The following is a 22344-nucleotide window of genomic DNA, read 5'->3' as shown; positions in this document are numbered from 1 at the left end:
CCAGGCCGTCCCTGCTGCCCCCACAGTGCCCAGGGGCACAGGGAGGTGTCCCTTCTGAGAGTGTCCTTTTCTGAACGAAGAAATCTTTCTTCAAAGGGCCCGGGAGTTGCCGGGGGTCTCACAACCAGAGGGTCCGCACACCTTTGCCCAAACCATCAGGGTGGTTCAGGACTGCCGGCCACGCAGTCAGTGAATCCCCTTCCGTCCCCTGGTCTTGGGGCGCTGATGCCAGAGTGAACATCGCGAAACTCTGGGCTGGGATTGTCCTCGGCTCCCTGGGGCCCAGCTGAAGCAGGGGCAGGGGCTCTGTGGGGGGAGGGGGCGCACTCGGGGGAAGGGGAGTGGTCAGAGGGCATTTGGGGCATTGGGGGCTGGTAGTGGGCCACGAGGTGGGTGGGAGGGAGCACTGTGTGGTGGGCTGCCGTCCAGGGGAGCTGGCCATGAAGAAACGAGCAGGACAATTGTCCCCGGCATTTCAGTCTCCTCCACACTGGAGGGATGGGCCCCTCTAGAACGTTCTGGGGTCCCGCTGGATGTGCCTGGGGATCCAGTCTCTGGGGGCTGGGGCAGGGGCATCTGATGGAAACAGGCCACCGGACCCTGTTAGGAAATTTGGTGAAGTGAAGAATCTTCTAGAAAAGCAATTGCCCCCTGATGTCTGAGGTTTGAGTCTGATTTCTCCTCTTGGGAGATTCTGGGCCATCTGCCACCAGGACCCTGGGTTTTGTGTGACATACGCCCGTGGGGTGCCTGGAATAGTACCTCTCTGCGTACCCACCAGTCACCCCTCTTGGGGAGTGGGACCGAGGGGGCTGTCCTCAGCCCTGCAGAGCACGCAAAGGAGCTGATATGACTCAGAGCCAGGGCCGGCCGACCCTGCCTGGGTGCCTGCGACAGTGGATGCAATTAGATTTAATGGGACAGAGCCTTTCTCCCGCATCTGCCTCCTCCTCGCCCAGCCCACCGCCCTCGGGCGGCCGCGGGCGGGAGAAGGATGCGAAGGAGGTGGGAGGTGTGGGACCCAGAGGGGCTTTGACGTCAGCTCAGCCTATAAGAGGCCGCCCGGCGGAGGGCTGGGGAGAGGAGCCCCGACCTCGCCCGCATCATGCCCACTCCCAGCGCCGCCGCGCCGCAGGCCAAGGGCTTCCGGAGGGCCGTCTCTGAGCTGGACGCCAAGCAGGCCGAGGCCATCATGGTAAGGGGGCAGGCTGCTGCCCATGGGCAGAATGGGCCAGAAGCCCAGGGGTGTCCCTCGAAGGCTGGCGGGGAGCCCCAGGCTCAGGGTCCCATGGATGCCTCGGACCCTGGCTTGGCGTGGAGTCCTGGCCTCAAGTATCTCCTCTGCCCAGCCAGCAGGCGACCCCCTGTGCCGGGTGTTTGATCTCCATGAGTGGGTCCTACTGGCCACAGCGTGTCTGTGACAGTGTCCCAGCTCGTAGGGGAGGGTGCTGGGCAAACGGGGGTACAGGCCCCGGTTGTGTTGGGGCATGGCCAGCCAGAGCTGAAGGGCGATCTGAGCTCTGGGGCGACTCCTATCCATCATCTGTTCATCCATCCATCCATCCATCCGTCCATCGGTCCATCCATCATTCACCCACCCACCCGCCATGCATTCCGTGTCCCATGTGTGGTCTCCCGCCTGGAACCCCACCCCCCCGCCCAGCAGCCCTGGGCCTCCCTGACCACCTGGGACGGTCCTCAAGGTGTCGCCCACCACTTGGGAGCCCCTGAGTTCAAGGCGGGGCCTGTACTGGGCAGACCCACTGGGCCGGCCCCTCACGAGACTGGAGAATTGGGGGCTTTTCCGCTGGGAAGAGGGGCCTTCATTCGTCCTCACAGATGCCCGAGAACAATCAGCTCCCCATACATTTAAAATGGGCTTTTATTTTGAGACCCTGATGAAAACGTGAGTTCAGTTCTAGACATTTGATTTGCAGCACCTTCTCAGGGGACCAGCTGGGAGGTGGAGCCTGCCCCGCCAGGTTCCCAGCGAGGCGCCCTCACCTGATGGAGGCCCAGGGCCCGCCCAGCCCACAGGTTTTCCTGACCTCAGGCCGCGGCCTCGGCTTTGTCCACAGACCCCCCCCCGCAAGTTGGGAGAGGCTTCTCCTGCACCCCCTCATGTTCGGAGACCTGAGGGCCCCTCAGAAATTTCTTGGGAGTTCAGCTCCATGGGGTGGGTCCCCGACATGTGACCCCTCCTCCATCCAGGCTAGGGGTGCTCTGGGCGTGGGGTGGGGCAGACATGTTGACCTCTGCTCATGGTCTCAGGGGCAGGCTGGCGACTGGGCACCTGCCTCCAGATGGAGGACGAAGTGTGGCCACGTGTCCCTGTGCTGTGGGGAAGGGCCCGGAGGGGATCATAAGGAGGGGTCATTCAGTGGGGCCGGGCTGGGGGTCATAGGTGCCTGGCGGGTGCTCCCTCCCAGGCAGCCAGACCCATGTTCCCTGGCCCTCTGTAGGGTTCTGGCCACTGTCCATCTTCGGGGCCGTGGGGCAGCAGGTACAGCTCCTGTGTCACTCATTTCTGTCACCTAATCTGGTTAGAGCCGGGCCTGGGGACAGAGGCCACACATCTCAGGCCGTGGGCGCCCCTCCCCCTACCCCAACCCCTTGCTGCGGCTTCCGGTGTCTTCTCGGCCGACCCCCCATCGGGTAGACGCGTGATGCCAGGAGACGTGGTCTTCCGTGCCCCAGCAGGAGCAGGCGAGGCCTGGCCAGCCGGGCCCCGCAGAGTACACAGTAGGCGCTCACGGATGCCAGCTGGGCCGGCGGGTCAGAGCCGAGACTGGGGGGCAGGCCGGCCCGAGGGCCGCGGGGAGCTGGGCGCACCCTGTCCCCCGCAGTCCCCGCGGTTCATCGGGCGGCGGCAGAGCCTCATCGAGGACGCGCGCAAGGAGCGCGAGAAGGCGGAGGCGGCCGCGGCCGCGGCGGCAGCGGAGCCGGGGGAGCCCCTGGAGGCGGCGGCGGTGGTCGAGAGGGACGGGAAGGCTGTGCTGAACCTACTCTTCACCCTGAGGACCGCCAAGCCCTCCTCGCTGTCCCGCGCGGTGAAGGCCTTTGAGGTGAGGGCGGCAGGCGGGAGCGCGCACGCGCATGTGCACCGGTGGGCCTGTGTGGGCCCGGCTGTCTGGGGGGCGAGCTCTAGATAGGACCCCCAGGCCACTGAGGGCCACAAGGGGAGAGGGTTCCCCACCCTCACACGTAGGGGTGAGCAGGTGTGGCTCCCAGCAGGGCAGCCTGGAAAGTAGGGGGTCCCCCACGCCCACCTGCTTCTGATTGGGGTCTGGCTAATGTGACAACTGATGGAGATAGCGGCTCTGGCCACACAGGCCGGCGGGCGGGAGACTGGCCCCGGCCCAGGCATCCAAATGACATTACAGCCAGTCTCCTCTCATGCTCCCGCCACAGCTGTGTGGCCCGAGGGCCCGCTGAGACCCATGCGCCCTGGTTGCTGGGCGACGGGAAGTGGCCATGGAGCTGACCTTCTCACCAGCCCCGAGTACTCAGTGTCTCTCTGTGGGTATCAGAGCATCCTGACACCACAGGGGATCCAGGGCCCACCCCCAGCCCTGGGTGTGGGTGGTGGAGCCAGATGAGGCGGCCAGGGATGGCAGGACGTTCTGACCAGTGGTCGGGGACTCAGGTTCTCTGGGTGTTGCTAAGGGACACCCAGAAAGCCAGTCAAGGAGACCACTGTGACAACTCCTGTTAGACAAACTAGACAACATGATTTCCCAGCCACAAACCCTGCCCAGGTGGCGGGAGCTGACCTGAGTCTGGAAACCTGTCTTACGTGTTGCTGGCTGCAGAAGTCCAGGGCCGGGCAGGGCCGAGGGGGGCAAGCCGACCCACAGTGTTCTTTCTTCTCATCTGCCCCCTCCCTGTCTCCCTCTCCGTCTTTCTCTCTCTCTCTCCATCTCTCCCTCCCTGCTTTTGCTCCCTAAGACATTCGAAGCCCAAATTCACCACCTGGAGACCCGGCCCGCCCAGAGGCCGCAGGCAGGGGGACCCCACCTGGAGTACTTTGTGCGCTGTGAGGTGCCCAGCCCCGACCTGCCCGCCCTGCTCAGCTCCGTGCGCCGGGTGGCAGAGGACGTGCGTGGCGCTGGAGAGAACAAGGGTGAGGCCAGTTCCTCTGTCCTTGAATGCAACCACATGACCTCGGGACATTGGGGAACCTGAAGTAACTTGTGGGCAGCCTGGGGGGCTGCGTCCTTGGTGGCTCGAGCCACTCCTCCCGTTCTCTGTATCTGTATCTGGGCCTGGGGCACCTCCAGGACCACCCCCTTGGCTGTCATAGCCCCCAACCACTTCCCCCCTGGCTGTTGCTTCCGTGTGGACCACGCTCCCCCCACAGGCCTGACACTCACTCGGCTCCTTTTCCTTCTGTCTTCTGGGAAGTCCTCTGGTTCCCAAGGAAAGTTTCCGAGCTGGACAAGTGTCACCACCTGGTCACCAAGTTTGATCCTGACCTGGACTTGGATCATCCGGTGAGCCAGTGCCTCCCCAGGCCTCCTGGCCCCAACTGTGTCCACCTGTACTGCTGGCCAGGGTGATGGGCATGGACCTCCGGCTGACCCTGGACGGGGTGTCCGTCTGCTGCCCGTCCCCCGGCTGAACGGCTGAGGCCTGGTTGGGTGCAGCCACCCCTCCCCCAGTGCCATGTCACAAGCCTGGTGGGGTGGACAGGGGTGGCGGACAGCCTCCTGACCACGCGTCCCCTCCGCCCTCAGGGCTTCTCAGACCAGGCGTACCGCCAGCGCAGGAAGCTGATTGCCGACATAGCCTTCCAGTACAAGCAGTAAGGGCACCCTGGGGCCTCGCCCTCCTGGAGCCAGACCCTGTCCTGCAGCCTCACACTAGGCCTGGGGGGGGCAAAGTGGAGGGACATCTTTGTCACCAACACCATCACCTTCACTGTCACTATGGTCACTGACTTGGGGTCCCCAAGGCACAGAGCAGAATGGTTAATCTTGCCGAGGCCACAGGGCTGGGCAGGCAGTCCGCTCCGAGCCCCTCCTGCCCACTCGCCACACACCCTCCCCGAGGGCCCTGACTGACCGCTGACCCCCCCACAGTGGTGACCCTATTCCCCGCGTGGAGTACACGGCCGAGGAGATTGCCACCTGGTGAGACCCTGGTGATGGCGGCTGGGGAGGGGTGGGGTGGGGACAAGGAGGGCCTGGGGAAGGCCCCCAGAATCCCCATGTGCGAGGGCGCTGGCCTCCAGCAGGACAGACTGAGGCCAGGCAGAGGAAGGACTTCCTAAAGCCCCGAATGTCAGCCTAGAAGGAGAGGTGGCCCGGTCAGGCCGTCCCCAGGGAGCTGAGGGCTGGTCCCCCACGGGCACCTGTCCCTTGGAAGCGCCCAAGGCCACGGGCAAAGGCCCCTCCCCGTGGCCAGGGCCTTCGGGGGTCCGCGGAGCCTGCAAGGGCAGAGCGGAGTGCGCGCCAGGCGGCGCTGCTGCGTGCGGGGAGGGGTCTGGAGCAGGAGGCCTGGATCCGGCACGGCCGCCGGGAGACGAGGGGCACTGCGGCCAGGCCTGAGACCCTCGCCCACAGGAAGGAGGTCTACACCACCCTCAAGGGCCTCTACGCCACGCACGCCTGCCGCGAGCACCTGGAGGCCTTCGAGCTGCTGGAACGCTTCAGCGGCTACCGGGAGGACAACATCCCCCAGCTGGAGGACGTCTCCCGATTCCTGAAGGGTGTGCTGCCTGACGGGAGGGCCCGGAGCAGGGAGGGTGGGGACCCCCCCCCCCCCCCCCCCCACCGCCACTGCGGCCCCCGTCCTGACCGTCAGCGGCCCTCGCAGAGCGCTCTGGCTTCCAGCTGCGGCCCGTGGCCGGCCTGCTGTCCGCCCGGGACTTCCTGGCCAGCCTGGCCTTCCGTGTGTTCCAGTGCACCCAGTACATCCGCCATGCCTCGTCGCCCATGCACTCCCCAGAGCCGTGAGTGCGCCACCCGCTCTGGCGTGGCCCCGTGCACACTGCCCAGCCCCGCGACGCACGGCCAGCAGGGCGCCATTTATGGGCCTGGGTCCCCGGGAGCCGGGCCCTGCTGTCCCCATGTGGAGGTCAGAGGGAGGGTGGCCAGGGCAGGCTGCCTGTCCCCCAGACCCCAGCCCACCCCCTCTCTCCCCACCCCGACCCAGGGACTGCTGCCACGAGCTGCTGGGACATGTGCCCATGCTGGCCGACCGGACCTTTGCCCAATTCTCCCAGGTGCGTCCTCCAGGCCCTGGGCTGGGAGTGGCTGTGGCCCAGGGCTGGGGGCTGAGCGAGAATCCGACATGCGAGCAAGGGACGCTGCTCCTTGAGCTGTCCCATCCCTGGCGCCATCTTGAGCCCCTCCAAGGGGGCTCACCAACCCCCTACCCTGGGCTTGACGGTGCTCACTTGGGTCCATGCTCAGACCCATTTGGGGAAGACACCTTGTAAAAATGATGAGGATGAATCCTCCCACAGTCAGCCCAGGTCTCCGAGCAGAGCAGGCAAGCTGGGGTGGATTCCCTCAGTCTCTGCTGCCATCTGCTGGCTGCCCCAGGAACAGCAGAGAGTGGTCCTGGGCCCTTGCCGATCCCGGGAGGGTCCCTGCATCCCGGGAGGTCCCTGCATCCTGCGTAGTGTCCAGGAGAGAGGCTGCTGACACCCCCAGTGCCCCCACCTCACATGGGTGCCCAAGCAGTGGTGAGCTGGGCCTTTCTCTGCCTCAGCCGCCTCCTCCCTCCACAGGACATCGGCCTCGCATCCCTGGGGGCATCGGACGAGGAGATTGAGAAGCTGTCCACGGTGTGTTCCTTCCCTAGCAGGACCCTGGTCGGGGGGCTCAGGACTCCCAGGTTCCGGCGGGGCCCTCTGGTCCTAGGTGTGGCCCCTGCTTCTGTCCAGGAGTGTGGTCCTCATGCTGTGACCACCCCTGGAGCGTGGCTGGGCTCTGCCTGGATGGGGGGGTGCCCTGAGACCACGGTCACTGGGGGCAGCTGTGCTGGCCGCATCTGTCTCTCGGCCAACCCTGGCGGCTGTCTCGCCAGCTGTACTGGTTCACGGTGGAGTTTGGGCTGTGCAAACAGAACGGCGAGGTGAAGGCCTACGGTGCGGGGCTGCTGTCCTCCTATGGGGAGCTCCTGGTGAGACCCTCCCCATGCCACAGCCCCCAGCAGGAGGGCCAGAGCGGGGGGTCCCAGCAGGGAGGGCAATCTGGGCCATGCGGCCTGGATTCCGGCCTCCCAGGAGGCTGGAGCAAGGGGCTGCGCCTTTAGGGGGTCCAAGAAAGCTTGTCTCTGCCCAGTGCCACCCACAGGGTCCCCAGGTCTCAGGAGGACCCTGAGGGAGGAGGGTCTGAGTCCACACCCAGAGCCCACCACGGAGTCAGGCCTCTGCCCTCCAGTTCCCTTGGGCCCTGGGGTGCTGCGGGGTCCTGTGACCCTGTGGCCTCTGCCAGCACTCCCTGTCGGAGGAGCCTGAGATCCGGGCCTTTGACCCCGACGCTGCGGCCGTGCAGCCCTACCAGGACCAGACCTACCAGTCCGTCTACTTCGTGTCGGAGAGTTTCAGCGACGCCAAAGACAAGCTCAGGTAGGCAGGGGCTCCTGGGGTGGAGACCCCCACCGTGCCCCCAAACGGCAAGCCAGTCAGCAGGGCCGGGCCTGCGGACCCACTCCACAGATGGGAGAACTCTGAACGCCTCGGTTACGACACCCCTCCCTCCCACAGCAGGACCCCCAAAATGTCTGGGGAGGGGGAGACCTGCAGGGCTGGGGGCCAAGTCAAGGCCAGGCTTTTAGGAGACAGAGCTTGACCGTCGTAAGAAAGATGTGTGGGGTCCTTGCCAGCCTCCTACCCTCTGAGTGGCTGGGGCTGTGGGGTGGGACGGAGGAGAGGGGGCCTGGAGGGAGCAGGAAGTCCCAGGACCAGGGGCTGGGGGTACAGTGACCAGCAAGGTATAGGAGAAGGGGGCAGAGCGCCACATGCCTCACCTGCTCATCCTCCGAAAGGGCCTTATTTTCCAGCCAGGCTCCTGCTGTCACAGGGGAAACTGAGGCCCAGGGGCTATATGCCCAGAATAGAGAGGAGGGGAGCTTGAAAATAGGGACGTAACTGGGGCTCTCCAAGGTACACAGTCCCGGGCAGGCTTCCTGGAGGAGGAGGCCTGAGCTGAGCCTCAGGCAGGAGCAGGGAGGAACGGGGCTTTAGGCAGAGACCCTACTCCGCCCCACCCTCAGAGGAGGCCTCAGTTGTCCAGGTGGTTGGACAGAAGGAGCTTTGGGGTCCAGGTGGCTCAGAAAAGTCCTGGGAGCTCTGAGCCGGCTGTGATAGAGGAGACCCGGCCCAGCCCTCCAGCTCTCCTGGAGGCCGCAGACCGAGCTTCAAGGGGTCCCGGTTCCTCCCGATGCCCCGAGAGTCCCCGCCTGTGACTGAAGGTCTGTGCCGGCCTCCCCTCCGCAGGAGCTACGCCTCCCGCATCCAACGCCCCTTCGCCGTGAAGTTTGACCCGTACACGCTGGCCATCGACGTGCTGGACAGTCCCCACGCCATCCGGCGCTCCCTGGAGGGTGTCCAGGACGAGCTGCACGCCCTTGCCAATGCGCTGAGCACCATCGGCTAGGCGCGGCGGGCAGCCCTTCCCCAGCCTCCCCCGGCCCCTGCCGGTGTGTGCGGGGCTGGGTCACAGGGCACCCCAAGAGCCGGCCAGAGGACCTCCCTACCGGAGGGCACCCTGCTGACCCCACCCCGTCGCTTCTCAGCTCCGCCTGCAGGTGTCCTTGTCCCGCTGTGCCACCGCCTGCCTGTGACGCTGTGAGCTGCGTGTTTCCAGCCTCAATAAAAGAAAGCCCCTCTTAGCACCTGCCTCACGTCCACGTCTGTGTGCCTGGCTCAGGGGCCTCAGGGCACGCCCCGCACCCCAGGGCCCTCCCACTGCCCCCGTCTTGCTCAGAGCTTTCCTCTCTGCTTCCCTGCTCCTCCGAGACCCCACTGGTCAGCCCAGGCCAGACGGGAGGCCCCTCTAGGCCTGGATGCCCTGCTCACCCCCCGGGACCAGCCTGAACTGAGCCCCTGGCAGCTCCGGAGGGCGGAGGGCATCCTGGCTGAGCTGCCCCATCTCCGTGGTGTGCAGCACGGAGCTGGGGGCCTGGCTGACGGGAGCCTCCATGGGGCTGGGTGGTGGGGGGAGGGCTCACAGCTGTGCGGGTTTCGGGGTGATCTCGGAGACGGGGCTGCAGGCCAGGCCCTCCCTGACCCTGGTGGTCCCACTAGCAGGAGCCCTTAAGAGCAGGTGGGGGAATGGCCCCAAGCACAGCTGCTTCTGATCCCTGCACCCCCCCAACCCAGAGCAGGACCTGGGAGCGCTCCCTGAAATGTGTGCTGATGGAGCTCAGCTGAGCTGGTTCCCAGGCGACCTCTCTGGGCCTCAGTCTCCGCAGCAAGGTGATAGGGGGCTGGATTCTGGGCTCTGTAAAATGCCTCCTCTTTGTTGAACTGTCTGGACATGGTCCTCCAGGTAGAGCCCCCAGTATTCTCTGGGGCTGGTCAGCCCAAGGTGAACCCCATTTCTCACCCTGCCCCTGCCTTTGCAGAGAGCAGCCTGGGACTTCCTGGGTCCTTACTTCCTGCAGGGTGGGGGCCCGCTCACTCCCTCCAGCCACCCCCTGCCTGGCTATAAGCTCGTAGGATGTCAATCTTGGCAAACTCCTACTCATCTGTCAAAGCCTTCCCGGGCAAAGCCTTCTTCCACAGCCCTCCTTGGCAGTCTGTCCTTCCATCCTCTATACCTTAAGCACCTTGTCTGTGCCCAGACGTCCTGTACCCACATCCCTTCATCCCAGGAGACCCCAACTGGGGCTGTGTCTGATGGCTGTGAGCCCCATTGAGACCCTGCGGAGGGGCTGACCACCTGCCTTGTCTCCCTCCAGCCCTACTGGCCCCTGAGCTCTGCCTTCCCGCCTGGCTCCTCCCCTCATCCAGCCTCCCACCCTGCACGCCCTCTCAAGAGGCCCCCGGGTCTCCCTGGCTGCATGAGGGCCATGGGGCACCGTGTGGTCCTGGGAAAGCAGGGGCAGCCCTCTCCTGGGCAGTGAAGGGGCCACAGACGCTGGTGCCAAGGGAGGGCCAGAGGCTGCAGGGGAGGGGGAGGGCGTAAGGGCCTCCAGTCTGGTGCCTGACCAGGGGGACTAGGAGGCTCCCCAGGGGCTCAGCCATATGACAGCTGAGGGGGCAATGGGGTGGGGCCTCGCCTGTAAGGGGTCAGCATCAGGGAGAAGGGCAGGGGTCCAGGAAGAGGGGTGGGGGCCGAGAGCGTACCTGGGTGGGACGTGGTGGCGCCACCTCACAGAGGGGGTCTCCTGCCCCCAAACTGAAGATGAGAAATGGGGCCAGCCTGAAGGGCCTCAGGGCTGCTGGTCTCCGAGTTGGGCCCTCTCTGTGGCAGCCTAAGTAGCTGGGGGTCTCACAGGCTACTGTGCCGAAGTGGGGATGGGGATGGGCCTGAGCATGGAGGAGACGCCCTGCTCACCACCCCACTGCATGGCCTCGGACCCTCCCTGGGGCCTCAAGGGCAGACAAGGACTGCAGATGGGGAGACTGGGGGTGGGGGGCCAGGCAGGAAGAGCCCCCCTCTGGCCCCCAGCCTCCTGGACTAATGTGGAAAATGCAGCTCAAGCAAGGCCCAGTGGGGCTGTGCTCCCATGCCCACGGCTGCCCCCTGCTGCGAGCGGGCCAGCTCCGGTCATCAGGCCCCTCGTTAAGACTCTAATAACCTGTGGCCCCCAGAGGTGCTGACGACTAAGGAGATGTTCCCGCAGACCCAGCACTGGGGAAATGATCCAGAAATTGCCGCCTCAGCCCCCGGCCATCTGCCACCCCCCTGGAGGCCCTAAGGGGTCAGGTGGCCAAGCCAGGGGCTATAAAGCCAGTGGCGCCCAGGAGCCCCCAGCCCTCGGGGACCAGCTGAATTCCGAGGCTGTCCGCCAGCAGGTCTGTCCCGGTGGGCTCGGTGTCAGCCTTGGTCTGGGGCTGCCCCTGGGGGTCTAGGGCATCCAGGCCCCAGGCCCAAGCTCTGGGCTCCTCTCTTGGAGCATCCTCACTGGGTGGGGGTCCCTGGCAGGGCACATGCCCCTCGCTGGCCTCAACCCTGCCCGTCCCCAGGTCACCGTCCCCTCGCCATGGCCCTGTGGACGCGCCTCCTGCCCCTGCTGGCCCTGCTGGCCCTCTGGTCGCCCAGCCCTGCCCGGGCCTTTGTCAACCAGCACCTATGTGGCTCCCACCTGGTGGAGGCGCTGTACCTGGTGTGCGGGGAGCGCGGTTTCTTCTACACACCCAAGGCCCGCCGGGAGGCCGAGGACCCCCAGGGTGAGCCCCCCACGTGCCCACCCTGGCTTCCTGCTGGCACCCAGAGGGAAGCCAGGCAGGAATTAAAAAGGGAAATGACATTCTCTCGGTCACATCCTAAAATTGACCAGCTCCTTGGTCGGTGTGGGCAACGGGGGCTGAGTACGGACGACACCCCGAGGGTGGGCTCGCTCCCTCCCCTGACCTCCCCTCTCACCCCAGCCCCCTCCTGCTCAAGCAATGCCCCCTCCCCTGACACGTCAGCTTCAGCGAGGAATTTTATCAAGTGGGTCAAGTCCTGGGCCTTTATCATCTTGGGGCGACATGGGGATCCTGGGGGTGCCCCATCCTCCCCGCCCACATGCCCACGGGAAACACCCCCTCACCCTCGGGGACGGGGACACAGCAGCCTAAGGGAGTGGAGGAGGCCTTGTCCTGGGGGCTCGGGGGGCTGTGGGGAGTCAGGAGGTTGGGGGGGGCACCAAGGCCACTTGTTCAGGTTCCCGCTGTGGCACTGACTGGGGGTTTGGGGGACGGTGGCAGGATGTGGGGGCCACACTGGGTGGCATGCTGCCAGGCATGTGCAGCCCCTTCTCCATCTGACCCCAGCTCCATGGGGAGATTGGGGTGCAGAGGGAGCAGTCCCAGGCCCACTGTCCCCTGGGCTGTGCCAGAGTGGGGGGCTGGCAGGAGGACGCCATCTCTCCCTGACTCTCTGTCCCCCCACCTGTGTCTCTCTCCTGGTGCTGCTGCCCCGCAGTGGGGGAGGTGGAGCTGGGGGGCGGCCCCGGCCTGGGTGGCCTGCAGCCCCTGGCCCTGGCGGGGCCCCAGCAGAAGCGCGGCATCGTGGAGCAGTGCTGCACCGGCATCTGCTCGCTCTACCAGCTGGAGAACTATTGCAACTAGCCGCCCTCCAGACTCAGGCGCCAGGGCCTCTGTGTCTGCACCCTGCCGTCCAATAAACCCTGTCAATGAGCCCTGCTGGCGTCCTCTATGTGGCATGGGGCCCAGGTGTTGGCTGGGGGTGGTGGCGAGGCCGGGCACATGCTGGTGCACCTGCCGCAGTGGCTGTGGGGACCTGCCCAGGGATTTCTTCTCTGCCTGGACTGCAGGCGGCCTGGGCTCAGGCACGTGGCTGTGCCCCCAAGGTGGTGAGCCCCTGGCAGCCACTGCTAACACCTGCCCCTGGCAGTGGGAGGCCCCCCTACCCAAGGCTGCATCAGGGCTGGACAGAGAAGGGCTGAGGCAGGTCTCCGGGAGGTGGGGGTCCCGGCTGGGAGCTGACGTCCTTAACTCAAAAGCCCTGAGCTTCAGGGCCCCGGGGAGCTTTTCGAGGAAGGAGGGTGGCATCTCAGGGACTTCTCCCTACCTGGCTCGACTTCTGGGCCGTTTCTGATGGAGGCCCTGTGGAGGGAAGAGGCTGGGCCTAGGGACAGATCAGGGCCTGGGGGCTGCCCATGCTAGGCCTGTCTCAGTGCCCCTCACCGCCTCCGGCTCTTGGCGGGCCCGCGGCCTCCCTAGCACCAGCCCCAGCACCAGCCCGAGGAGCCCGCTAGGGCCTGGAGGCAGCAGGGGGAGGCCAGGCAGCACTCCCGAGCTGGGGAATGGACTCAGGTCGCTGCAGGCCCTCGGCAGGGGCCTCGGACCCAGTGCTCACGGCATCCTGGCTGGGTCCACCCTGAGAGCTGCAGCCCACGGGGCTGGGGACAGGGCCGGGTCCCCTAGCCACCCTGCAGCCCTCTCCTCCCGCTATGTCACCACAATCCTTTAGCTCCAGACCTGGTGGTCAACCCCAGAAGTGCCCTTGGGGCCTGAGAACAAGGTCACTCGGGGTCCAGGTCTTCACAGGTCTACACAGACATTGCCCCTGTGTAGTGTCTGCTGCAGCTCAGAGTGGCTCTGTCGGGCACCCCGCCTAGGCCACTGCCTGGCATGCCTGGGGGCTGCCTGGGCTGGCTGTGGCCTGGGAGGTCAGCGGGTGACCTTGGCCTCACCAAGGTCCGGCCAGCCTGCCAGCTGCCCAGTCCAAACCAATCTGCACCCTTCCTGAAGGCTCCGCCTGGGCTGGGGCTGGGGACAACTGGGCCTGGGGCCGGACACCTGGCTGGGTGGCTGCAGACCACTCAGAGGCTGGTCTTGGAGCCAGGAGCAGACACCACCCCCTGGAGCCTGGCCGTCTGGGCTGCCCGCTCCCTGCAGCCCCGAGGCTCCCTCCTGGGTGGCCCCTTCCCCACAACCACATTGACACCCCCCAGGGGAGATGTTGCAGGCCCCCAACAAGCCCCGCCCCTGGAGTGGACTGCTGGACACTGGACCCGGAAGAGGAGGGGGAGGAGGCAGCCGGGACAAGCGGTGAATTGCCCATGGGAGCGCTCAGGCGGCCCCATCTGCACGGGTAGAGGCAGGGACATCCTGTGGCGGCTGAGGTACGTGGGTGCCCGTGGGCTGCGCCAGGCACCACAGACACCGGGGAGTGGGCCGGGCAGGTCAGGCTGCCCTCGAGGCAGCAGTAGGCCAAGCCCGTGTCCTGGCCAAGACCCTGCCAGCCAACAAGACCTGGGGGGACAATCCAGGCCCTTCCCCACCTCGGGTGCCCACAAACTCTGTGGAGGGGAGCCGAAGTCCTTTGGGGTCCAGGGGTGCGTGCGGCCATCCCAGTCGGGGGCACTCCCAGTGCGGCTGGTCCTGGGTGGTACCAGGGTCTCAGGAGCACCACTCAAGGACCTCCCTCCTGGGATCCCGGGAGAGGGGCTGTGCCCATGGGGTGGGCAAGACTGCCCACTCAAGAGACTCAATCATGGTGGGCGGCATCCTCAGCCCCCTGCTGCGGCTGGGGCCTGTCCCCCCTTTCCCCTCCTGCGACCTGCCCCAGCCCTGAGACCCAGGACCCTCCTCTGAGCCTCTCTCCCAGCCGCTCGGCCTCCGTGACGGAGCTTTGGAAAAGGCAACGTGAGGGCTCTCCATCACCCAGCACCGATGAGGTCACAGAGGCAGGGAGAAGTGGCTGCCCAAGGTCAGCCGGGGTCCAGGAGACCCAGTCTCCTGCTTGGCACCACCTGGCACTGAGCCCTAGATGCCCCAGTTTCCAGGAGCCCCCAGTCACCCCATGGAAGCCAGGCCCACAGCCCTTGGCTCTGGCGTCCCCATCCGGGCCCATGCTCCGCCCCTTCTGGGAAACAGGAGGACAGGCCCTCCCATGTCCTCAGACCCTGCCTGTCCTTGGAAACTGGGCTTCACTTGCCGGTGGGGCTGGCAGTGTCAGTCAGCTGCATCCAGCCCTGGATGTCACCTTGGCATGGGGGGTGGGGGTCCAAGGGCCCCCCAACTGGGGGCAGCAGGAGTTGGAGGAGCAGCTGCTCCCAAAGACCCCCGACCCTGCTGGGTCCCCTCACTGGAGGGCCAGGTCTCCCAGAGGACATCGTGAGTGCAGCCCCACACACGTCCCACTCACTCACCCTGTGTCTGTTCCGCATCCTGCTGTCACGCAATGCCATGTGGGGTGGGGACTGTGGCACATGTGATCCTAATGGGGAGACTGAGTTCGGGGCCAGGATGTCTGTCCCTCTAGTGTCCACCAATGACATTCTGCCAGTGTGGCCGCCTCCAGGCTAGCTCCCTGGATGGCATCTGCTCCTGGCACAGATGAGCTGGCACTTCCGCCTGGCCCCTGGGACAGTATTTACCTTCTGCTGTTGGCAGTAAATATTTACCGTGCTGTCCTCCCGGCCTGAGCAGGCCCTGAGGGGCATGGAGGGGCACGCAGGGCTGCCTGGGAGAGGGAGTAAGACTGGGAACCAGTAGCCTGAGGTCCTGGAAAAGACCCCTTGGCAGAGCCAGCTAGGCTGTCTGGAAGGACACCTGTGTCCCCACCTTGGGAACCCTGCTGTGCACCCACGGAGGGTGGGGTGCCCAGCGCCGGCGGCTTTGCTGGGCGGGCACCTGTCCACGCTGGCAAAGGGGCCAGAGTGACCATTCATAGATGTGACCAGCAGAGGGCGCCAAAGCCCAGTGTTTGACACTTGCACCTGGCTGGCTTTTGGGGGGGTGGGGGGGGGGGGGTGGCCCTGTCTGCAGGTGTCTGCTGTCCCCTGCCATCCACATTCCCACCTGCTGGCACTCACGGGGGCTGCAGGGGCTGCCCAACAGGCTGGCCGCCCTGGACTCTGGTGGCTATGAGGTTTAGGAAGGAGAGAGGGTGTCTGACGTCTCAGCCCCCTGGTCAAGCCCCCACTCAGCCTCTGGGGCCCAGGCTTTCCTGGGGGAGCAGCTGGACACATGTGCTGGGTCCCCAACACTCTGGGGAAGTCTCCAGTGAGAGTGTGAACCCCAGAATCACAGAGACCGGCGGCTACGAGTCCTTAGGGGTGACTTCTTCCAGCTCCCCCCACGTTACGGCCGAGCCAACCAAGGCCACAGGCCTGTGCCCAGCTGGAGACTTTGCTGAGGGTCTCTGGGGCCCAGGGGGATTGAGGCTGGGGGCTGGGGTGGTCGTCTCTCCTCGCCCTACAGGCTCCGCTTGTAGCCACCTCAGCCACTGGAGCCAGAGGCTCATGTGAGGTTGGGGGCTTGGGGGTGAGGACCCCAGGGCCCAGGAGGCCTCAGGCGGGGGTCCAGCTGGGTCAGGGTTAGTTCTTTCCCAGGTCCACCCTCATCTCCCCGCCCGGGGCTGAGAGAAGAGAGGTCAATGCCAGAAAGAATGTTTGGGGGTCTGGGAACTGCCGAGATAACAAACAAGGTGGGGGGCGCCGGCCCCCTTGCTCCCTCCCTCCCTCACTCTGGAGCTGTTGTTTCTGGCCCCAGCTCAGGAACAGTGAGGCAGATTCCTTCGAAAGTGAAGACTGGCGGAGGTGCCTCCCCATCGTCCCCGGCGGCCTGGTCAGGCTGTGCTGGCGCCAAGCACCGCTGGCCCCTGCGGCCCGCTGGTCCTCAGCTCACCTCCCGCTCCCAGGTGGCTTGCCAGCACCAGCCCACCTCGGCTCAGACTACCCGCTTCTGCCCATCTGCCGCTGTCGGGGGTTGGGGCCCTGTCCCTGACCTACAGACCCTTAGGACAGTCTCCAGGGCTCCGTGGAGGGGTCCCTGCAGCTGCCCCCAGAAGCTGGGCTTGAGCAATACCGCAAGGTCACCCCACATCGCCTACCCTCCAAGGCACTGGGCTGAGACATGGGGTCTTGGGTCTGAAGGGCATCCCTGGGCCCACAGTTATGTTGCAGTTGTAGTCCCTCAGGGGAGGGCGGGGATGGAGGTGGGTGCTTCCTCCTGGCTCCCCTCACCCAGAGATGCTCAGAGTGTCTAGATCCAGGTGGTTGACCCTGGTTCAAGGTCACAGGGTCTCTGGGGACAACCCACGCCCAGGGCCTCCTCACCTGTGAACCCATGAGATACTTCCCAGCCCTGCCTGGCTCTGCACCTTGTCAGGGATAAAGGTGGCCCCGAGGCCCCCAGCTGGGGGTCCGCAGCCCTCGGGCTTCCAGGGTGGCCTACCCCTTTCAGCCCCATGTGGACCAGGCTGCTGAGCCATCAGAACCTCAGGGGGTACACATTCCACAGGCCTCACTCTCACCCCCTTCCCAGCCCATCTGTGTTTTTGGAAATCAGAGCCGGCGCCCCCAACAGCCCTGCCAGCTTGGGGCCGCTCACACAGCGACTCAAAGCGAACTCTTTTGTTCTTCAAAGTCCATCCTCACTTCAGAAACTGGGCCTGGTTCCAGCCCAGCCTCCCCCGGGGCCACCTGCCTGCCCCTCCCACACCCGGGGCCTACTTGCCAGGGGACCTCGGAAATCCCCTTCTCTCTCTGGGCCTCAAATTCTGGTCTGTGGGTCAGTCCCATATGGCGGCTCAGTGGGCACAAAGGACAGGACTGGCGGAGCTGACCTCAGGGGGCCCTGGGGTGAACCTGAGGCTCTGAACCCGTGGCTCTGACTTCCCTGGCCCTCCCCGGCCCTCCCTGGATCTCCATGGCCCTCCCTGGCTCTCCAAGGCCTTCCATGGCCTTCCTTGGATTTCCATGGCCCTCCCTGGCTCTCCCTGGCCCTCCCTGGATCTCCCTGGATCTCCGTGGCCCTCCCTGGCCTCCATGGCTCTCCCTGAGCCTCTGTGTCACCCTCCTGAGGTCTGGCATGCTCAGCCTGTCCCAGGAAAGCTCCAAGGGGCAGGGGTAGGGAGAAGGTGGAAGGCAGACTTTCTCCCTCGAGGCCCAGAGGGTGGGTCCGTCCTTGGTCTCCCATTGTGGGTGCTCCTGAGACCCAGGCCCAGCTGTGGGAAAAGAAGGGGCAGAGACACTGAGAAACAGGAGAGGGGAGGGCTGGGTGCCCCCACCCCAGCTTCAGCTGCACAGTCAGCTCAGAGGGCAGCCTGGGAAGCTTCCTGGGGAAGGCGTTCTGTGCCCCCACACAGACACTTCAACGAGCCCGTGCTGGGCTGTCGCCTCCGGGAGTGCAAACCCAGCCCAGAGATTGCTGTGAGTCAAGCACCGCTCATGCCACCCTCCCTGGAGCCGCAGAGGTGGCTGTGTTCACACAGAGCTGGTGTCCTCTGGCCCCTCCCCATGGCTGGGCGTGGGATGGCTCTGGCCAAAACGAAGGGGCAGGCTGAGGACTGGAGGACACAGTAGAGGGAGTCCTGGGGGCGCCTCACCTCTCTGCACACCCTCAGCATGTTGAGGCCAGCTGAGGGTCCACTCTGGGCCAGGGCAGGCACACCAGGGCTTAAGTCCTCGCTCTGCTACTCACGGCTGTGTGACCATGGGAAAGTTACTCAACATCTCTGGGCCTTGGTTTCCTCATCCATCAAAAGGGAACTGAAGGAGACTCTCCCTGCCTTGGCTGCAAGAGGGTCCAGTGCAGCGACGTACGTGAGAGGGGGCCCTCCCAGGGCCTGTTGCGTGATGTTCAGCAGGGCCTGCCCCACTGCACTGTCAGCTCCTTCCCCCATGGGATGAGCCAGGTGGTCCCAAACTTCCTCCATGTCACTGCCGCTGTATTGAGCGTCGTCCTCCATGGGCCAGGCATGCGGGTGTGGTATGGGAGGCGGAGGGAGTGCTGCGGGCCTCAGGCAATCGGTCCCACCTCCACTGCTTCGTGTGTCTGGCCTGTTACTTCCTCTCTCTGGGCCTCAGTGCCACGGGGACGGCACCAGGGGTCTGGCGCTCCTCTGAGCATCACAGGCGAGAGGAAGGTGACGCATCTTCCCTGGGAAAGTGGCGGTCCCTGCAGCTCCCGGATGTGGCCCACGGGTGTGTGCCAGGAGGACCAGCTCCTCAAGGAAGGAGGCCCAGGTCATGAAGGACTCAGATGGACAGAAAAGGGAATGAGGCCCGCAGAGAGCAGGATCAGGGAAGGAGTATGCAAGGCCGAGGCACACTGGGGACATCCCCGTGTGCCCAAGGCCCCTCATAGGGGCAGGGGGCTCTGCAGCATTTTAAACCCAAGCCCACCAGCCAAGGAAGCCTGGCTGGTCTCCCCCTCCCCAAACTCCGGTCCTCTCCCTGGCCACTTCCACCTGTGGGGCCTTCACAGGTGTCGCAGGACCAGTGGGAGCCTGTGGCTGAGCTAACAACCATCTCCGCTGCATTTTCCTATGGCCTCAGGAAAGAATGTTCTAGCACCAATGGTTAGGGGAGCCAGGGGCAAATATGCCTTCACATCAGGAGAATATAATGGTGAATGTTTATTAGCATCTTCCCTGTGCCAGACACTGCTGCACGGGCTTCCGTGCACCAGCACATCGACCCTGCACCGTCAGGGGGGCTTGGAGGACTGGGGGTAACTGGCCTGGGTCCCTCGGCAGAGCCGGGATTGGAACCGGGTCAGCCTCCAGGCTCCTCCTGCCCGCTCCTCCCGCCAGGGCGAGTACACGGCTGGGTGAGCTGTACAGCAGGGGCCCCTGGGCCCTGCCAGGGCCCTCACTCTGGGGTCGTGCCGCCTTTCGGGCAGCCTCACCCCAGCTTGTCAGGCTGCCCGCACAGATGAGGCTGGGCCACACGGTACCCAATGGTGCAAGGCTCTCGGGACAAAAGCTGTCATTCAGGGTGGGGGTTCTGCATTACTTCCTCCTCTGCTCTCAATGTGTGGGTTGGGTAGAGTGGCCCAGGTGTGGTCCATCCTAATGGCAATATGGATGGATTTATAGGAACGCCAGGTGCTCAGGCTGCAGCTGTACTTCCCCAAGGGGCCACAAGGTGTCAGGCTCGGGCCAGATTTGGAAAGCCCTGCTGGGGAGCAGGCGTGGAGAGCAAGATTGGGCCCACCCTGTTCATCTCTGGGACCCTTCCTGAGGATGGGGGGGGGGGGGGGGGGGGGGGGCGAGGGTCCCAAGGTGCTGTCCCAGAGCCTCTCAATGATATATTTGATTTTATTCTGATACAAATATAATACAGTTCCCTCTAGTTCTCTGAACACAACGGACGCTCCAGGAAGGCACCCAGGGTTAACCTGTAGCTTTGGGTACCCACTTTGCCACATCTTCCTGGGGTCCGGGAGTCCCCAAGAGGGAGGAACTTCCTCAGGCCGCCCTCCACAGTTCGTTCTGTAATGCCAGGAGGGAGGCAGGTAAGAGCTTCAGATCCCTGTGCAAAATGCGCAAAGGCCACCTGTCTCCTGACCCTGCAGGGGGCCTCCCCCCACGTAGGGAGATATGTTGTTCCTTTCCCCCCAGCCCTGTCCTCGGGGCGCCCCCAAATCGCAGCACCTAAGACCTTTGTGCCGTGCTGCTGTAATTCCAGAAGACGCCACCAGGTGTCAGCATGAGGCCACTTAAGCAGCCGAGAGGAGGAAACGTGGCGTTGGGATTCCTCCTGCATAAATGAGGGGACCCGACCAGAACTCCTGGATGGGATCATGCTCTCCTAGGCCTAAGAGATAGCGGGGTAACGAGGTTTTTGTTATGAGATGTCCCTCAGCCCTGTACCCCAAATTTGTCCCTTTTGTATTTCTTCACACTACCCTGTACCCCCATAGGCTATAAGTCCCCTGCATGGAAAGTAAATGGAATGCAGTGCCGTGGGTCATAGCCCTCACACCCTCAATGCCTCTAGTCCCCCATGGGCCCTCCCCGCCTGACCCCTATGCCCTGCTTCCCTCCTTTGCTGAAACACTCTGGGGTCCAAGATTCTCATGGGATTAAAAACTCTGCCTTGGAACGAGCCCCTTATGGGCTGCCCGAGGTAAGCATCCAGACTAGAGCAGAGCTCAGGTTCAAGACACAGTTTTGGGAGCGGGAGTCTCCGCGTTTCCAGGAGTTTGATCTGTGGGTTTGAAAAGCTGCTTAGCTGCCCACCTTCTTAATTTGGGGACACCCACCATAGGCCACTTGTGTAACCCTGCCACCTGGCCTGGGGTCAGCCCTTCACCCTCCCTAGCTCTACCTGTGCTTGGGGCGTCCCAACCAAGTAACCCCACGGGGACCTGGCACCCACTCCTGAAACATGCAGGCATCTTGCAGCAGACACCAGGGGGCAGCACAGAGCCCACAGCAGAGCTGGAGCCTGGCTAAGCCTGGCTACTGCACCCCGATAACTGTGGACTGCTTCCCAACGACCCCCTTTAGGTGCCCCAGACCTGACTCAGAACCTTTAGCATCCTTGAATTCCCTCCTCACCCAAGGGCCCAGTGAGGGGCCCCACCCTCCTCTCACAGGCTGGTGTAGCTCTGGGGCATCTGCATGCTGTTTGGGACACCCCCACCAGATTTGAGTCCCCCTTAAGTCTGACTCTCTTCCCCACTGAAAGCCCCGTTCTTCCCACCAGATGCCCTATTCCCCCAGCTAAGGAAGGGAGTTCAGGCAAGGGCTTGAAAGACAAAGGAGAGGGGAGAATCAGACCCCAACGCAGGCTGGTAAGCTGGGTACGGTAAACCCACTGGGGTGTGGGGCACAGGGAGGGTCTTCTGGAAAGCACACTTTTCTGTGCCAATTACTGAGTCCTCTTCTGCCTCGTGCTCTCCTGGCGGGCTCCGGGAAGAGGTTTAAACCCCCCTGTTAGATTTAGTTGAATTGGTGGCACATGCATCTGGGACCTCCCCTAGCTGCGGACAGCTCCGCATCTGTGCCTTAATTGGGGTTTCAGCCAGCCTCAAAGGGCTGTGGACCACTCACCCCACCAGGAGTGGGTGTGAGCAGGAGGCGGCCACTTGCTGACTGCTGCCTGCCACTTGCTGCAGGTTCCTCAGTGCCAGGCACCACATAGTGTACGGGGTCATATCTGATGGGACCGGTGAAGGCAGAGCTCTCAGAAGAGTCCTTTGCCTCTGGAAGAAGGAAGGACACGGCCACATTGTGCTGCAGCTGCATTGGGAGCACTCGAAGAAAGATTTTTTTATGATTGATCTCGAACCCTGATTCTTCCCCCTTATGCCCCCCCCATTTACCCGTGCCACGCCCGCCGACATTCCAGGGTGTCAAGTGACCGCCCAGTGTCAGTCTGGTGAACCCCTGCCCCCTCCACATCCTCCCACCTCCTAGCTAGCAGGGAGTGCTTCTGGCTTATGCCCATGCCCACAAACACCTTTCTTCTGGGTCGGGGTGGGCCACATCTCTGCCCCCTAATGCACTATGCCCTGGCGTGGGAGGGTGCCACAGTCAGCTACCCCAGCACCACCGAGTTGGCGCAAAGCTACCCAAATTTGGAGGCACTCAAGAAAGGGCGTGGAGGGGATGAGGAGGTGAAAGGCAAAACGACCACCTCCGCTGGCATTTGGGCAGGTGCCGTGCCCAGCGCTGGAGGGCTCACCCTCTTCTCAGGGCCCGTTATCATGCACACTCTAAAAGGGCCCCTCATCATCTCTCCAGCCTCAGCCTCGTCCCCCTCCTCCTCCACATCAACCCGGCTGGAGGGTCTGGGCACCACAGCCAGGGCACCCCCTGCTTTGGCAACAACTGTTAATATTGGCCCCACCAGCAGATCATTGGCCTGGCAGTTTCGACAGACAGCCTTGGGCACCAGTGACTCCCTCTTTGTCCACCGCCCAGGAGCTTCAGGGACTGCACAGCGACCAGAGGACAGGTAACCAGGCTTCCC

The 22344-nt window shown here is 64.3% G+C and overlaps 3 protein-coding genes across 38 annotated transcripts in view; all 3 read left to right on the top strand.

Moving 5' to 3' along the window:
* The first annotated feature begins 908 nt into the window (after nucleotides 1-908).
* On the top strand, nucleotides 909-8855 carry TH (tyrosine hydroxylase). Of its 2 annotated transcripts, XM_023654707.2 has the most exons (13): nucleotides 909-1195; nucleotides 2847-3065; nucleotides 3949-4123; nucleotides 4405-4493; nucleotides 4737-4804; nucleotides 5082-5132; nucleotides 5565-5710; nucleotides 5818-5953; nucleotides 6157-6226; nucleotides 6737-6793; nucleotides 7036-7131; nucleotides 7446-7579; nucleotides 8450-8855. In XM_023654707.2, exons 1-13 carry the CDS (start codon nucleotides 1106-1108, stop codon nucleotides 8607-8609), a joined length of 1491 nt encoding a protein of 496 aa, XP_023510475.1. In that variant the 5' UTR covers nucleotides 909-1105; the 3' UTR covers nucleotides 8610-8855. The 2 variants fall into 2 exon arrangements, with proteins under 2 accessions (XP_023510475.1, XP_070086347.1); XM_070230246.1 differs by lacking the exon at nucleotides 909-1195 and having other exon boundaries at nucleotides 2468-3065; nucleotides 8450-8854.
* Nucleotides 8856-10936: 2081 nt separating this feature from the next.
* On the top strand, nucleotides 10937-12306 carry INS (insulin). The gene is made up of 3 exons (NM_001434734.1): nucleotides 10937-10975; nucleotides 11147-11350; nucleotides 12090-12306. The coding sequence occupies exons 2-3, from the start codon at nucleotides 11164-11166 to the stop codon at nucleotides 12233-12235; spliced, it is 333 nt and encodes a 110-aa protein (NP_001421663.1). The 5' UTR covers nucleotides 10937-10975; nucleotides 11147-11163; the 3' UTR covers nucleotides 12236-12306.
* A 1074-nt stretch (nucleotides 12307-13380) lies between these two features.
* Nucleotides 13381-22344, top strand: part of IGF2 (insulin like growth factor 2) — a 28856-nt gene continuing 19892 nt past the window's right edge. For 3 of the 35 annotated variants that reach the window (XM_070228403.1, XM_070228428.1, XM_070228411.1), the window contains exons 1-3: nucleotides 13661-13755; nucleotides 21076-21163; nucleotides 22225-22329. The gene's annotated coding sequence lies outside the window, so the exon portion shown is untranslated. Of the gene's footprint in view, nucleotides 13756-21075; nucleotides 21164-22115; nucleotides 22330-22344 lie in introns of all 35 variants that reach the window. The other 32 variants (XM_070228420.1, XM_070228421.1, XM_070228394.1 and 29 more) reach the window with 29 other exon arrangements.

Source organism: Equus caballus, chromosome 12, assembly GCF_041296265.1.
Source record: "Equus caballus isolate H_3958 breed thoroughbred chromosome 12, TB-T2T, whole genome shotgun sequence".
NCBI classification, from domain to species: domain Eukaryota; kingdom Metazoa; phylum Chordata; class Mammalia; order Perissodactyla; family Equidae; genus Equus; species Equus caballus.
The sequence above is the reverse complement of the archived record's forward strand: the minus strand, read 5'-3'. Positions and strand labels throughout refer to the sequence as shown.